Source organism: Heterocephalus glaber, unplaced genomic scaffold, assembly GCF_053883595.1.
Source record: "Heterocephalus glaber isolate CG9 unplaced genomic scaffold, H.glaber_assembly_v1.0 deba00001457, whole genome shotgun sequence".
Taxonomy (NCBI): domain Eukaryota; kingdom Metazoa; phylum Chordata; class Mammalia; order Rodentia; family Bathyergidae; genus Heterocephalus; species Heterocephalus glaber.
In genome coordinates, this window is record NW_028258305.1 from 15,418,108 (window position 1) to 15,435,916 (window position 17,809).

The 17,809-nt window shown below is 34.9% G+C and overlaps 1 protein-coding gene across 11 annotated transcripts in view; it reads left to right on the top strand.

Moving 5' to 3' along the window:
* Positions 1-17,809, top strand: part of Asb3 (ankyrin repeat and SOCS box containing 3) — a 365,295-nt gene that overhangs the window by 57,665 nt on the left and 289,821 nt on the right. For all 11 annotated transcript variants that reach the window (XM_087216391.1, XM_087216392.1, XM_087216394.1 and 8 more), the window contains exons 4-7: positions 10,084-10,196; positions 10,792-10,927; positions 13,094-13,271; positions 15,790-15,987. In XM_087216391.1, the coding sequence (XP_087072517.1) occupies positions 10,084-10,196; positions 10,792-10,927; positions 13,094-13,271; positions 15,790-15,987 (625 nt within the window). The remainder of the gene's footprint in view (positions 1-10,083; positions 10,197-10,791; positions 10,928-13,093; positions 13,272-15,789; positions 15,988-17,809) is intronic.

Below are 17,809 nucleotides of genomic sequence, written 5' to 3' on the forward strand. Positions count from 1 at the left end.
TCTTCCTTTCAAAATGATGTCTTCATTTTTCCTTTATCCTTGGCTTATGGTCTCTATTGATCCCAGTGCAACCATATATTTGTGATTCTGCTTTCTTTTTCTAAGAACTCACATTTCTAGATTCTAGAATCCCACATTTCCTTTCTCCTTTTTTTGTTTTGATACCAGCAGTTGAACTCAGAACTTTGTGCTTGCAAGGCAGGCATGGGGCCACTGAGCTAAATCCCCAGCCCTTCCTTTCTCTTATTAAATATTTCCCACAAGACATCAGGGCACTATTAATGGCCTGGTTCCCTGTTTCCAGTGTGAGACATGTATTTTGGACATAGGTTAAATTCCATTTCCATTAACTTCTGAACTTTAGATCAGTGTTACCCACCAGTAGAACTTGGAAATTCCCTATATTCGCACTGTCCATTATAATAGTTACTTGTCACAGGTAGCTCTTGAGCATTTGATTGAAGAACTCAAGTGCTAATTTTAATTTATTTAAATTTAAACAGCCACACCTAGCTAGTGACTGCTGTAGTGGAGGTATAGTTCTAGATAGCAACAGAGTGAGTGTAACTCTTTTTACATCCTTAACTGAACATAGTGCTTTTTTATTTTTGAAACATTTATTATGTTTTCTAGTGTGTGGTCCTAGAGGGCCCCACACAGAAAGGTAAAGGAGCAAAGAGATAATCAGGTTGGTCAGCTAGTTTTGCTTATCAGTGGTAGAAGTCACAGCTGCAGTTCCTTCATCATCCTCTGTCAATTCAGTGATTATTAGGCTTCTACACCATTAGGCATATTTCTCACTATTAAGGACTTATCATTTAATTGGACATATTATAGCAACCAGAGTTGAAGGTAAGATATAGTAAGTGCCATAGAGGCACACAGTGTTAAAAAGATTAATTCTGCTTGAATTACTGTTATTCTTCTGCTGTAGATCCATCCACTTTTTTGTCTCATCTCTCCATCTTTCTTTAGGTTTTAAAGCATTTTGAAATAAATATATAAATGTGACTTTAATATTACTGAGTAAATAGGACAGTTTTTAGATTTTTATTTTGATATGTGAATTTTTGAAAATTGAAGGTATGCTATATGTACATTAGAAATATTTGAGACACATTGTTTTTGGAATTCTTATTTTAAATTCTCTTCAGAATTTGTGGAATTTTTTTTTTAATTCATGGACAATTTCAAACATGTACAAAAGCATAGAGAAAATATAATAAATTGCCATGTACCTAACACCTAACTTCATTATCATTTCAATATCAGTATTCAGCTGTACCCTTTCTCAATTTCCCTACCCCATTATTTTGAAGGAAAATCCCATTCATCATACAATTTAAAGCAAAAATAATTATATATCTCTACAGGATAAAGATACTTTTTTTCTTCTTAAATTCTTTTATTGGTACATTTTAGGTATACAACACATTTACATTTCTCATTAGGAACTTGTACCTTTACATGATGCATCTTGGTTCTTATCTTTTCCCCATTCCTAGCTCTCCCTTCACCCCCTCCACCCTTCCCTATTTACAAAGACTTTATTTCCATTTTTCCATATCTCATCATTCTTCCTTTCCCTTCTTTCCTTCCCCCTGCCCCTCCCACTACCCCTACCCCTTTGGACCTTTTCTTCCTATTTTGCATTATTGATTATTCATTCTAATCATTGGTACATTTTAGGTATACAATATAATCTCTCTTGGTTCTTATTTTTCACCCTTGCCCAGCCCTCCCTTCAACCACTCCATTCCTCCCTATTTACAAAGATTTTGTTCCTATTTTTCCATTTTCTCATATTAATTCCATTCCCTTCTTTCCTTTCCCCTACCCCTCCCACTTCCTTCCCCTTTGCCCCTTTTCTTCCTATTTCACATTACCTATTATACGTTTTAGTTCTTATTTACACTTTCAGTTTCTCACACCAGAGAAACTATTCAGTATTTATACATGTGTGTCCTATTTATTTCACTTAAGAGTATCACCTCAATGTGCGTCCATTTAGCTATAAATGTCTCTAATTTCTCCTTTTTTATGTCTGAGTAGTACTCCATTTTATAAAAAAACCACATTTTCTAGGATAAAGATACTTTATAAAAGCATATACTATTCTTACACCTTGAAATAACAATTTATTAATATAACCAAATGTCCAGTTATTCAAATTTTTTTTATTGTCATCTCTGTATAGTTTTCAGTTTGTTGAAATCAGGATCCAAATAAGGTTGTAGTAATGTAATTAGTTGATATGTCCCTTATGTCTCCTATAATATAGTGCTTCATGAGTTTTGTTCCATGCAATGTTTGTTACCTGTTCATATATTGATTCTGGAACAATGTGTCCCGTGGTTGAGAGGCCAGTGGTCTTTCAAACATCTGCCAGGATTGATAACGATGTTTTAAAATAATGTGATTTATAAGAGTTGAATCAGTTTCCCTTTGTTCTCCAGGTGCTATCTTGTGCACGTAGTTATTATTTTTTATAGTATCCTTTTTTGTATAGACTTAAAAATTTTTTTTATTAGTACATGTTGTAGTACATAATGTTTACATTTCTTGTGGGGAGTTGGTGCGTGTACAGAACACGTCTTAGTTCCTTTTTTCTTCCCCTTTCTCTCCCCTTGCTCCTCCCCATTTCTTGATCTGCTTTCTATTTGAGAAACGTCTATCTCCCTACTTCCTATTATCTGTCTTTTATTTTGCTCTTTATTTATGTTTTGGGGTTTTCCCATAAGAGAAACCATGTGATAATTTAAGTATGTGTGTCTAATTTATTTCATTTAACATTATGGTCTCAAGGTGCACCCATTTCTGTACAAATGACTCAAAGTTTTTTTTTTATCGCAGAGTAGTACTGATTGCATAACCAATTATTAATGCTTATTTGTGCTCATGTTACATGAAGATACTGGTTGGGAGTAGGATGCTGTTGTTACTACTGAACTAGACAACAATGTAAAGGGACATGCAGTTATGCTTCTGAAATGCATGGGCTCTCTTATCACCCATGAAATTTTTTCTCCTTCCTCAAAATATTCTGTAGTATACTTCTCTGTAAATGGTCATCCTTGTATTATGTAGAACATTTTTTTATTTGATAATATTCACACTTTTTCTCTGTTCAGAATCACGGAATTATAGAGTGGTGCTTTGTTTAAAAATGTTTGTCTTACCACATTGTTGAGGAAAAGACATTTTATTTTAGTGCCTAAATTGTTATATAAAGATGTGGTTAAGGTATATATTCAAGTTCAATATATATCCTCAAGTAACAGTCAACAGTTCTCTGACCTTACCATAATTAAGTTGCTGAAGTTGTCTTGTGATTGGAAAGTCCAAGAGTGTGGCATTGGCATATGGTGAGGGCTTTCATCTCATGGTGGAGAGTGGGGGGAAAAGAACAAATCCACCATCAGTGTTATGAGGTCTCTAAATGTGCCGAGTTCATGGTCCCACAACATCGAGGAATGAAGTCATGAACCAAAGAAAGAAGTTAGGAGAGTTTTACTGGAAATAAAGAAAAGAACAATAGCTCCTAGATTTCCAGGAGGGGTGCAGAATGGGGTGGCCACTGAGGCCCTTTGTCAGGGGTAATTTATGCAGCAAAGTTGCAATGTGGTTATAACGTGGGTCAAACTGCCATCAACCTGTAGAATTATGAGTCATGTAGCAAGTATACATAGAAATAACAAAGGTATTTTTGGGAAGGGATGGGTCTAGATACTCTGGTTACCCACCTGGGCAACTGATGCCTATCTGGACTTTCTGGACCAGGTACTAATTACAGTATAATCTCAAAGTATTGTTTATCCCTTTCATCTTTATCTTGAGGCCTCGGCCTTCTTCAGATGCAGCTCCAGCCACAATTCTGATGTCTTTATTTTTCACTTACTTCCTTGAGAGCCCAGTCCCTCTCTGACTGTATATTAATTTCTGTCTAACTTAGCTGCTTATAATAAGGGCAGAGCCCTCATTACCTAATCACCTCTCCTTGTGGCCCCACCTCCCAACAGTGTTGCTTTGGGGATTAAAGTTCCAACACATGAGCTTTGAGGCCACAGCAGGTGCTTTAGTGAATCTGTTAAATCCAACATCTGGGTCATCTTGAGGTTAATTTCTATTGACTGCTTTTTGACTGTTGTTATCCCTAACATTGTGAACATAATATGTTATACAAGCTTGAATTGTTATCTTCTGAGGAATGTTGATTTTTAAAACATAGATCATTTATGTGTGTATCACCTTGACTTGTTTAGGAATGTTTTGTAGATGAGATCTTTGAAGAGCTTAAGATGTTTGCCAAGCCTACCTAACTTGGTGGGCCTCAACTCTCAAACTCTGCTTCCCTTCCTCATCTTGGCAGAGCTTGTTTTATGCTTTATTAGAGGAGGTCCTACTCTCAAATGTAGTCCTGTGTCCCAGAGCCCTTCCTTTTGGGTGTTTTAGCTAGGTACGCAGCATTAACAAGATAAAATGTGATCTCACCACTCTGGCTGGGTCAGAATTCCTAGGATAGTTTTGTTGCCCCTCAGTATTACTTATCTGATGATCTCTGTTCCATTCTTAACTCTTCAGCAATTGTTCTCTGGAGAGCTTAGTCTTGCTCTGCACATGTGCAACCCAGTCTCCTTCAAGGACTTTTGAGGCTTTTCCACACTAGAGCCTTCCCTTTGTATAATTCTCTTCCCTGGGGCCTTATTCTGCAGATTTTAATCACTTAAGTGCTAATCTGTGGCTCTTCAGCCTTACTGAACTACATTCTGCTTGGACTGCGGCTTATGGTTCCTCTGCTTGGAGTACTCTTTCCCAAGCTCACTCTTGGCCTGCTTAGACTTGAGGTCATTGAAGAGCTGCTGCCAAGCCAGAAGCACTCTTTCATTTCTTTGATAGCCCTATTATTCCCCCTTTACCTGTATCCTCACTGTCTCCATAGAATATAACAATACCCAGTGTTGCAGATGTTTGAATCTTTAACTCTGTTCGTGTAAAATATTTATGTAGTCTATTATGGTTGCTGGATATGTTTATTTTTATTTTTTATTTATTTTTTTGGTACCAGGGATCAAACTCCGGTCCTTGCACTTGCAAGGCAGGCGGCAGAACCACTGAGCTAAATCCACAGCCCGAGGCTAGATATGTTTAAAATATGCTCTTATACTTGCACTTCTCAGGCTGAAGTTAAAGAGAAATTAAAGAAAATAATAATAAGTTCCTTTTTTGTACTCACACTGTGAGGCCCAGTTATGTATATCACTCTCTACTTTGATAAAGGCTAAGTTAATGCATCTCCTCCAAAGTAGAGACTTTGGTAGTAAGTGTAAGTTGTAAATATACTTTCTAAACCACTGTTTCTCACTCATTAACCATTAAATTTGCTTTATTTTGAAATAATTGAGAGTTCTGAAAAGATATTATTTTCTGCACATGTGTAGGTTTTGCTCTTTTTTCAATTGGGAAATGCTTTCAGGTAGAGATGCAGAAATCACCTGTCTTAATGTACTTATTAAAAGTGAAAACAATTTAAAAGTGAAACCAATTTTTCTTTCTGACTTTTATGCAGTATTTAATAATCAAAACAAATATTTTTACTTTACTTTTTATAAAGTCAGCCTGACTCATGGAAAACAGACTTATCTTCATTCTGTTTCATATATCATCACTGGCAACCTGATAATCTTCAACTCAAGGTCTGGCTAGAGAAGGATTTTTGCCAGAAATCACTGATAATGATGTATGAATAAGATACGAAGCATTTTCTTCCCTTTCTAGCATGACCTACACCCCATATCGGATTGAGTTTAGATTGATGATAGAAAATAACTGGAAAAACTGTTCTTTCCTTGATAAAAATGCTTGACTATTAACTTAGAAATACAGTACGTAATATTGGACTGTGGTATTATCACAATCATTGGTTACGTTTCTGAAACTGCCATGATAAGAGAATTTTTTTCCATTTATATAAGAGAATTTTTTCCATATGTATATGTGAATACAAATTAATTTTACAAAATGTTAGGTTTTATTGTGGCACTTTCATACCTGTACATGTTATATTTTGGTCATATCCATCCCCCTATTTATGTTCTCTTATAGCTTCCTTCTCTGTATTCCTGAATAATAGTCTCCCTTCTACTTTTTGTCTCTACCCCCTCCTTCTCTCTTCAGTCCGTGTTAGGGAAAACGTGGGATGCCTATCTGAGTTTGGCTTATTTCACTTAAGATGATTATCTCCAGTTTCATATATTTTCCTGCAAATGACAGGATTTCACTCTTTATGACCAAACAATACTCCATTGTGTGTATGTGACACATTTTCTTTATCCTGTCATCTGTCAATGGATACCTAGGATGATTCCATATCTTGGCTATGTGAGTTGTACCACAATACACAGGGTATGCAAGTATCTCGATAGTATGCGCACTTTAATTTTTTTTTGATATGTGAGAATTTTTTTTTTTTTTTTTTGCTTTTGCTCTTTTGAGACAAGGCCTCACTATGTAGACCAGGTTGGCCTCAGATTTGCAGTGATCCTTCTGCCTCAGCCTCCTGTGTGTTGGGATTATAGGCTTGTGCCACCATTCCTGGCAAGAATTTTTCTTTTTTGGTACTGGGGATCGAACTTGGGTCCTTGCGCTTGTGAGGCAGGCTGCAGAACCACTGAGCTAAATCCCCAGCTTAGGAATTTTTGATTAAAGACTTTCCAGAGTTCTTATGGAAGAAGTAAACTTTGGTATAAATGTAGTATCTAAAACTCACAGAATTATCAGTGGCGTGTCAGTGCATCTTCAGTAATAATTAATATACTTTTTTGTTTTATACTTTTAAGGGTTTAATTTTCTTCCATTATTTTGTTTCTATTAGCAGTTCCCTTTTCTTTTTTTTCTGAGACTGGGTCTCACTATATAGTTCAGATTGGATTTCAACTCAGTATATAGCTCAGGTTGGCCTCGAACTCTGGTGATCTTCCTGCCTCAGCTTCCCAGATATTGGGGTTATAGGCATGCACCATCATGCCTGGCTGTATTAGCATTTTTCAAATGTGACCCATCATCCACGTATTTAGTACCTTTCTAATTTTATGATTGAGTTTTTGATTCTCATTTCCAGCCACCTACTGTACTGTAGTAGAAGATGCAGAATAACTGTATGCTTGAAATGAAAGCATAACTGTATGCTTGAAATGGGCATAGTAGTGCGTGCTTGTAACCCCAGTACATGGAAGCCTAAGGCAGGAGGAACCTAAGCTCAAGGCCAGCCCATACAACATTGTGAGATCAGGGACAGGCAGAGACTATGTAGTGAGACCTTGTCTCTAAAAAAAAAAATATGGGTGGGAAAGAAAAGAAAAATCTTATTTTTTAAAAAATTAATTTTATTGGTACACTTTAGGTATACAATATAATGATATTCATCATTGGAAATTTGCACCTTTACATAATCTCTCTTGGTTCTTATTAGAAAAATCTTATTTTTAAAAATTGTTTTAGATCTCTTTTCTGTTCCCAGGCACATGAAGCTAGAATTTTTTTTTTCTTTTTTTTCAACTTGTTAATTTTATTGGTACATTTTAGGTGTACATTATAATGACATTCATCATTGGAAATTTGTATCTTTGCATAATATATCTTGGTTCTTATTTTTTCCCCATTCCTCTGTCTTCCCTTCAACCCCTCTACCCCTCCCTATTTACAAAGACTTTGTTTCCATTTTTTCCTTTTCTCATATTAATTTCATTCCTTTCTTTCCTTTCCTCAACCTCTCCCACCTCTCCTTACCCTTTAGACCTTTTCCTATTTCACATTATCTATTATGCCTTTTGATCCTTATTTACACTTTTACTTTCTCACACCAGAGAAACTATTTGGTATTTACATCTCTTATACACATTTCAGCTCTAGTATAGGTACTATTTATAATTTAAAGAAGTCACTTAATAGCCTCACACCTATGATACAGTGTATCTTATTTGCTAATGTTTTATGAATGTGTTCATGTACTATTTTACATAACATTGCAATAGCCTGCCTCTTATGCAGGGAATATATTCTAAGATGCCCAGTGGATGCCTGAAACTGCAAGTGGTAATGAACCCTATACATACTATGTTTTTTCTGCAAATACAGACTATGATAAAGTTTAATTTATAAATTAGTCACAGTATGATATTGACAATTAATAAAAATAGAATAATTATGATAATATAACATAATAAAATTGCCAAGCTGCTAAATGACTGATGAGCAGGTAGCATATACAGTTTGGATACACTGGACAAAAGGATGACTCACAATTTGAGTGGAGGGGATGAGACAGTGTAAATTTCATCACATCACTTAGAACAGTGTACAATTTAAAACTTATGAATTATTTAATTCTGGATTTTCCATGTAATTTTTTTGACTACCATTCAAACTGAAACTGCAGGAAATGAAAGCATGGATAAGGAGGACTACTGTATATAATTCTGTTTTGGCATTCTGCTTTTTATTGACTCCATGATTAAATGCCTCTGGAATTATTGACACCTTCACAGCAAAGTTTTGTGGTAGATTCATCTGGGAAAGTTTAGCCCCATTTGCATTTTGTATTGATAATATGTTCTCCAGACAGATTGCGCCTATATTCATTTTTTTTTTGCATTTTAAATATTTATTGTTTATAAAAAAGCATCAAAACTTTCAGCATCGACTGGTTTTTGGTGTACAAAGTCTAAAAAAGAACATCAGAAATAAAAACCTATGGAACTACAATGAAAATACCCAAAAAATAATCTTTACTGCTATTACCACATATAAGGCAGTCTTCACACATGACAACAGCACGCTCCATATGTGCATATCACTTACACTGACACCACATATGTTTTGCTTTCCTGACCTTTTTGTAGGACATTCTGGACATCTTGCTGGTCTTACTGTTTTGTCAGGAGGTTCTTATTATATTATACAATGTGTAGTTAACAGGAACATAAAGTATCAGTAAAATAAAGTATTCTTAATATGTATTGCGTGTTTAGAATAAATATCAACATCTTCACATCAGCTGTTTACTTGCTTACAAAACCTGAAAGATAACATGAGAAATAAAAACCTATGTGAACTGCAACTTAAACACCAATAGAACTCTACAAAAAAAAATAATCTTTGCTTCCACTGTCACACCTAAGCTAGTCTTCACAGATGAAAATTGCATGTTCCATTATGTTCATTCTTACTAGATAGGGTTTATTAATTGTTACATGTACATATATTAGACTAAACATATCTTAAATTATACATGCAAGAGAAAGTAGAATAACTTGTGTGTACCTTTTTTGGGTATCTATAAGCATGTAGTTTCACTTCAAAGAATCTACTATAGCAACAAGTTGGGAATCACTTGTTTTAGTTATTATAGTCAAGTGATTTGTATTTCTTTACTAACACTCTTCAGTTTATATGGGGTCCACCTTCTTTCACTGTATTTTCATTTGTGGCTATAAGAACATAATTCTTTTTTTCTTTTTTTTTTTTCTTTGGGTACCAGGGATCGAACTCGGGACCTTGCGCTTGCGAGGCAGGCGCCGGAACCACTGAGCTAAATCCCCGGCCCAATAAGAACATAATTTTAACAATGATTATTGTTTATGATGGTGAAAAATATCTGAAGTACAGAAATTGCTCTTTCAGTTTGTTAGGGACTCTTTTGTTGTTTGTGATCATGTGGTAATGATAGCAAACCTTTCAACCTTTTTGAGACTGTTTCCCCAGCTTAGAACTATGTCTTCTGAACTGTCTGCCTTATCCCCTTCTAGTTACACGTTTAGCAAACTGAACCATGTTTTCTTCATTATCAGAGAGAATAAATGCCTCTTGCTTCTGTTTTCTATATAAAAATAATTTTGTATGATGTAGAGAAACGATTAGTTATGTATAAGTGGGCTTAGGCTAAGACAGTTTTGATAAATATTTAGGAATGATCATAGCATTTTAAATTCCAGGGTGAATAAGTGATGAGAACATCACCAAAGTGTCCAGTCCTACAAACATACCTTTTTTTACTGACAGTAATTTTTCTGACTTACTGTATTGCAGCTGTTGAAAATGGACAGATAGATGTGTTAAGGCTTTTGCTTCAACACGGAGCAAATGTTAATGGATCCCATTCTATGTGTGGATGGAACTCTTTGCACCAGGCTTCTTTCCAGGTAATCTCTGAATTTATTATTTCATTTCCTTGTAAATTATGTGTTTTACCCTTTAAAAATGACAGTTCTGTACAGTTTTTCTTCATACTTGCCTGTGATTTATGATGGTTAGTGCAGTACAGAAAAGGCAGTCTAAATGCTAATGATCATTCTGAATAAGCTGACTGCTGTAGTAGCTGTGGCAGCTTTGGGCTATAGGGATTACCTAAGTTTTTCAAATGTTGATAGCATAGTTAAGCCATCAGAATATGTGGGATATAAATTGATAAGTATATAAATCACTTCTGCAGTAATGTTTTGAAACTGTGATACCTCCTTAGTGCTCAGGTTAGTACACTAATTTTGCAGGATTTTATAGGGATTATAATTCTGAGAGATCAGTTTTTAATCCGTTTATATTTACTGGGCCAGCTAGAGGGTTAGAATAATCTGATTGTTTGATTGCTTCCTTCCCAACCAATACAATACTACATTCTTCCCAACCAGTACAGTACTACATTGTTTTGTTAATTGTTTTCTTTTACTAACTTAAAAAAAAGACTAAAAGATACATTCTATTGTTTTCCCTTATTTAAAATATGAATCTGTGCTTTAGGAAAATGTTGAGATCATAAAATTACTTCTTAAAAAAGGAGCAGATAAGGAATGCCAGGATGACTTTGGAATCACACCTTTATTTTTGGCTGCTCAGTATGGCAAGCTAGAAAGCTTGAGCATACTTATTTCATCAGGTAAGATTAATCCATTAGCCTCTGCACTGTTAAGATCATGACTTTTTATCTTCCTAGGAAGAATATTCTTAACTCAAATACAAATTAGATTATGAAATTTACGATCTTATGTAGATGATAAATAAGAGTATATACGTGTTGACTTATAAGCTTTGCTGTAAAGTGTCTATTACTAGCAATGCACTGTACAGCTACTAATTTATTTGAGTAGGAACATAATCTGTATAACTGAAGTAGGTTTATTGGCCAAATTGAATGATGGAGATGTCTCTTCCTATAGGAACCTGAGTGGTTCTAACTTTCTAGGGGACAGTACTAATTTAGGTTATTTTGTATCTTATGCCTTTGAATTATGTGTTTTGATAATTGTGTGATTATTTAAATAGGTTTATTTCAAAACATATTTACACTTTATTACATTGATAGCAACATAAACTAACTAAAGGTTTTTTTGTGACAACCATCACACATTCAAGATTGTTAGAGAAGGCAGCATTTTTACTTTATTACATAGGAACTTTAAAATTTCTCACAAAGTGTACACCTTCACAACTGAAGTGTGTGCTCTCACAGTGTTATTCTGATAAAGCATATGGATAATGCAGGGGAGGGAAATGCTGCCAGATTTGCTTCCAGGCAATTTTTTTCAATACCTAACCTTAAAAAATTAACTCCCAATAGCTGGGTGCAAAGGCAGGAGGATCCTGAGAGTTCGAAGGCCAGCCTGGGCTACATAGTGAGTTCAAGGCCAGCCTGCACTACAAAAGCGAGACCCTGTCTCAAAAAAAACCCCCCAAAAAGCAAAAAAAACCCAAAACCAAAACAAAAATCTCTGCAAATAGAAAAAAACAAAGCTTATTTAGACATCACAATACATATTTTCTCATTTGTGCTTTTCCTTTGCAGATCTTCATATGCTTACGTCAAAGTAGGAAGTACAAGAAACAAGCATTTATTAAGTACCTGGTTAAGGTGTTTGGTGTAAATAATGATTGTATAAATCTTAGAGTTGAGAGGGATCTCCATAATTATTTCTTCAAATATTTGTTTTTTAGAGATTAAGAATCCCAGGCTCTGAGTGTTTAAGTGCTTTGGCAAAAGATGTAGAAACTGTTTCTCAGCAGAATCAGTGCTTAGACTCAGACCTTCTGACTTTTGATGTTCCTTATGTTATGTCATACAGGTGGAAAAGTTAAAAAATAACAGACATTTCAGTGAAAAAAAAAAACTTAATTAGGACAGTTTATTACTTCCAGTGCCATAAGATCTAGTTATTAGTATTTTATTTATCTATGTATTTATTATTTATTTATTTATTTATTTATTTTTGGTACCGGGGATTGAACTCAGGACCTTATGCTTACAAGGCAGGCAGTGGCACCACTGAGCTAAATCCATGGCCCCATATTTATTTATTTTTGAGACAAGATCTCGCTAGTTAGTCCAGGCTGCCCTTGGACTCACAGTGATACTCCTGCCTCAGCCTCCTGAATGCTGGGATTATAGGCATGCCCAACCACACCAAGCAAACTAATATTTTTAATAAAATAAGCTAAGTTGCATATTAATAACTCTTTCCTTATGCCAAATCTGTCTCTTGTCACTTGGAGGTCTAAGTACCTTTTCTGTTTTCTGTTCTTTTTTCTTCTCTCTTCTCTGAATTGTTAGAATAGCAAGTGGAAAAGGTCTGTAAGTGCCAGAGATGTAGCTCAGCGGTGCAGTGCCCCGAATTCAATTCCTGCTACCAAAAAAAAGGTCTGTAAGTATGTTTATCATGTGACTATATGTGATTCCAGCTCCTTACATTTCCTTCCGGTGAAATGTCTGTTATTTTTTAACTTTTCCACCTATAGTCTTACAGGGATTGGTTCTTTAATCTTTCTAATACTTTGAAGTCTCTCAAAATGGAATACTAATTAAAAAAAAAGTTTCTGAAGGCACTCACCTAATAAAAGTCAAGAAGATTCTAATTGTCTAGTATATTTGGAATTTCTGAAGGTTCCATAGTCTCTAACTTAATAAAATAAGTATATTTATTCAACAACATCCACTGATGGGTAAAAGCTATTGTACCATGAAACTGTTTTGTGGCATTTGCTTTGAAAGTTAATCTGTTTTTAAAAGCATAAGTGAGGACTGTCTGTTAAATATTTCCTTTTGTGTTAGGTGCAAAGGTCAATTGTCAGGCCTTGGACAAAGCTACTCCCTTGTTCATTGCTGCTCAAGAGGGTCATACAAAATGTGTGAAGCTTTTGCTGTCTAATGGGGCAGATCCTAATCTTTACTGTAATGAGGACAGTTGGCAGTTACCTATTCATGCAGCTGCACAAATGGGCCATACAAAGTAAGTGCTAAAACAATAAAAATGTTCTCATAATTAGAAGTCAATAGTGAATAAATCTGGACCAGACCTTTTACTTCCAGTTGATATCTTTGGTACTTCCTTCCTTAACCACCGTGTTGAGTGTCTAGATCTATTCCTAGTCTATCCCCTGTGCTCTCTGTCCTTAGCACTTCTTTTTTTTTTTTTTTTTTGGGTACCGGGGATCAAACTCAGGACCTTGTGCTTGCAAGGCAGGTGGTAGCACTACTGAGCTAACTCTCCAGCCCTTCCTTAGAACTTCTTAATCTTATAGTGTACTTTGCTACTTTGAGGCAGAGTGACCTGAGATGTGAAAGCTGCAGGGGCTTCCTCAGGGTATTGAATCTTCCCTCTGATTTCTCTGGTTATCTCCCCCCCACTAGTTTTATCCCAGGCATCTTCAGCTAGCAGTCTGATGGCTATTCACTTACACTGTCTCCCTGACCCCAGACTGTTTTTGTTTATGACCCTTGTTGGAATGGATTTTTTTCTTTTGTTTCTGCTGAGTAGTCGTCCCCATCTTGAGCCCTGTTACTAGACCTTTCTTAATGTAATCCCAAATCCAGTCTGGTGTTTTCCCCTGCTTCTGCTACTCCTCCTTCTTTGCCAAAAGTTCCCATAAAATTATTGGTGTTTTCTGGAGACAGAACAAATGGGAGAAGTGTTCTAGGAATCTTTGGTTATTATGCCTATGAGAATATGACTGCCTATCATACATTAGCACTGAGAAGTTTTTAAAAATGTTTACCATCTTTAGAGTTGTAATTCTACAGTCACACTTTTTATAGGTATTGTTAGTATTATTTAATTTGAAAAATAAGAATGGTCATTATTTAATGTGTTAAAACACATTCTATAATTTGGTTATTATGCCACTAGGTGGCATGGTATTTCACTGTGTTCTAAAGATATTTGTAAGCATGTTTGTGTTTTGTAAGTATAAATTTTTCCAACTCATATTAAAAAATTAAACATATTTATTAAATATAAGAGATGTTAAATAGATTCTCAATTGTAACAAAATACTTAGGTTTTAAAATTTATTTTTCCAAATTCTTGGTCGTTTATTGAAATATAAATCTTAGATGGCAATTATATTCTGAGCTTTAAATTGATACCAAAATTGTCTTAGGAATTTGTCCTCAGTTGTGTTCAATTTTGAGAAATCTATTTGCCACTTATGATTTCCCTCATATTGTCTTTTAACGGTAATCCTTTATGTGAATGTAAGTTCTTCAATATATACCCTACCTACATAAAATATAATGTTATAAAGATACTTTGCAGTATCCCTATCTGTCTTTGTCCAGAAAGGGGGAAATTTTCTGGGTTAACCTTCATAGTTTTATTTTCAGTTTTAAAAGAGTGAACTAGTCCCATCTCTCTCCTGCTTTGCTGGAGGTACATTTACAAAGAATGTAAGAACTTACATTGTAATGATTCTCCTAGAACTTTCACTACTAAATAACTGGCTTCTTTATAAATACATTTCATATTTTAATGAGCTCATATTCTTTTCAGAGAATATAATATTTTATGAGACATATTAATTTCTGCCTAATGAAAACATTGGTTTATTTATTTATTTATTTTTGGTTCTTTGAGACAAGGTCTTGCTGTGTTGTTCAGGCTGGCCTTGAACTCACTGTGTAGCCTAGCTTGGCCTTGAACTCACAATGATCATTCTGCCTCAGCCTTCTGAGTGCCGAGATTACAGGTGTGTGCTACCACACCTGGCTGAAAACATTATTCTTAATATCATTCACCATCGGGATGGGTATTTAGCTCAGTGGTTCCGCCGCCTGCCTCACAAGCACAAAGTCCCGAGTTCAATCCCTGGTACCAAAAAAAAAATATTATTCACCATCTTTAAAAATTTTTATTAGTTGGAAAAACAAAAGTAATTGGTACTTAAAAAGGAAAATACTTCATTTGTCGTGATGCCACTTTATATTTTGTATAAGAAATATTTTTTTTTAGTCCTAAAATGTCTAACATAAAATTTGACTTTTAGAGTGTAGGTGGTAGTGGTAAGGCCTATAGTGAAAAAATTAAAAAAAGGAAACTGACTTACAGGAACATTGCTTCCTTTTTAGGTATATTTCAGAGCCTTTACATTAAGCAATAAATGTATCATTTTGGAATAACTATGTAGCATGTAGTCATTTAATAGAGGGTAAAGATAGTTTGTTGAAAAGAAAGTTTTGTGTTATCTATTTCTTTTTTATAAGAATCTTTTTGGTTGATATATTCTACTAACTACTTTGAAGATAATTATATATAGTGTATTAACTATTGTTATTCTTTTATAATTTTTAAGATTTACTTAAGATTATTTAAGATTTATTTAAGACAGAATAAAACAAAATTACCGAGAGAGGGCAGAAAGACTTCTTTAAATCAATTTATGAGTAATTCTTAATATATGTGCAATTAAAATGTTGCCTATTCTCATGTACATATGGAAATGTTAAATGCTCCTGAATTTGTGTATTTGTAGAATCTTGGACTTACTAATACCACTTACTAATCGGGTCTGTGAAACTGGACCAGACAAAGTAAGCCCTGTTTACTCAGCAGTATTTGGAGGACGTGAAAAGTGTCTAGAGTTACTTCTCCAGAATGGTTACAGCCCAGATGCCCAGATGTGCCTCGTCTTTGGATTCAGTTCTCCCATGTGCATGGCTTTCCAAAAGGAGTAGGTATATTTGCTATATTTTAAAAAGAAATTTTTCTTTTGCTATATAGAGATATAGTCCCAAATGACTATTTTTTGTGTTGTGAAACTTAAGTATGTTTATTAATGCTAAATTACTAACTTAAAAAAATAAACAGAGAAAACTTGCCATGATGTACCTCATTCAGTCTTGTAGCAGAAGGCAGCAAAAGTAGCAAAGCAGCAGCAGAAGAAAGCCCACCTCTCCCTTTTATATTATATTCAGGCTGAAAGCCTGTTGATTTTTGCCACCCTTAATCCCAGCATCACATCCTTTTTTTTTTTTGGTATCAGGATTGAACTCTGGACCATGTGCTTGTGAAGCAGGCAGTGGAACCACTGAGCTAAATCCCGGCCCTTCACATCCTTAATCTCATCTTCACACCCTAGATCCAGCCACCTCCAAAAAGCCCCAGCTGTGACCTCATGTGCTTTGTAGGGCACATCTAGATACAAGCCATAACAACTCTAAAATTCACTGTGTGGACTCCAAAGTAGATGAAAGTGACAGAGGCAGCAGGTAGGTCGCCTGAAAATGGACCAATAGAAAGTTCAACTGGTGCAGAGAGACTCAGAATCAGAGGAGAAAGCAAAAACAAACAAACAGAACCTTAGGGATCCTAGGGACAGGATCAACAGATCTGATATTCATTAAAGTCCAGGAGAGGTGATGCTGATTGGCGCAGAAAAGATATGTAAATTATTAATGGCCAAAACCTTTCCAACATTAGATAAAGACATAAATTTACAGATTTAAAGAAGTTCAGAAAACCCAAAAAGGATAAACCAAAGAAAAGCATGTTCAAACACAATCATATTGTTGTAAAACAAAGCATTGTGAAGTAGAGTAGTTCTTGATCGCAAGCATGAACTAACAAACTAATTTTTGGTCCACTTAGAAACTTTGCTTTTTTTAAAAAAATTTTTATTAGTTGAAGTTTGCAGCACCTAATGTTTGCGTTCCTTGTGTAGAGTTGGTACTCATACATAGGACATTCCTCTTTCATCCATCCCCTTTCCCTCTTCTTTCTCCCTTCTCTGGATCCCCTTCCTTTTTGAGAAAGATGTACTGTATCTCCCTACTTCCTGTTATCTTTTATTTTGCTGTTTATTTATAGTTTGGGTTTTCATATAAGAGAAACCATTTTTTGTCTTATTTATTTCACTTAAGATTATGGTCTCAGGGTGCATCCATTTTCTTGCATGACTCAAATTTACCTGAGTTGTACTGCTATAAATGTGGGTATGCATGTATCACTATAATATGATGTCTTTAACTCTTTTGGAAAGATACCTTAAAGGGGAATAGCTGGGTCAAATGGAATTTCTAGTTTCAGTTTTTGAGGAATTTCCATACTGATTTCCATAGTGGTTGTACTAGTTTATATTCCCACCAACAGTGGGAGTAAGATTTTGGAATCTCAACATGTTTTTCATGTATTTATTGGCCATTTGTACTTCTTCTGTGAAGTGTCTATATTCATTTCACTTGCCCAGTTTTTGATTGAGTCTTTTATTTTTGAGGGGTCTAATTTTTTTTTGAATCCCTTATGCTAGATATTAGTCCTCTGTCTTAGGAACAGAGAAATGTAGCTCTTTAAAGTACACTGATTTGGTGATTATGAAAAAAGCACAAGAGCTGTATTCTTTTATGTGGGAATATTGTTAATTGGACTAAATGTATTATTAATTAGATAGGTTTTCCATAAGATAAGTAATTGGAAAATACTATTGTTAGCCTCTAGAAAAAATGTTAAAATATCAAAATAATATGTTTTATGAGAGTACATTTCCTTAGTCTTTC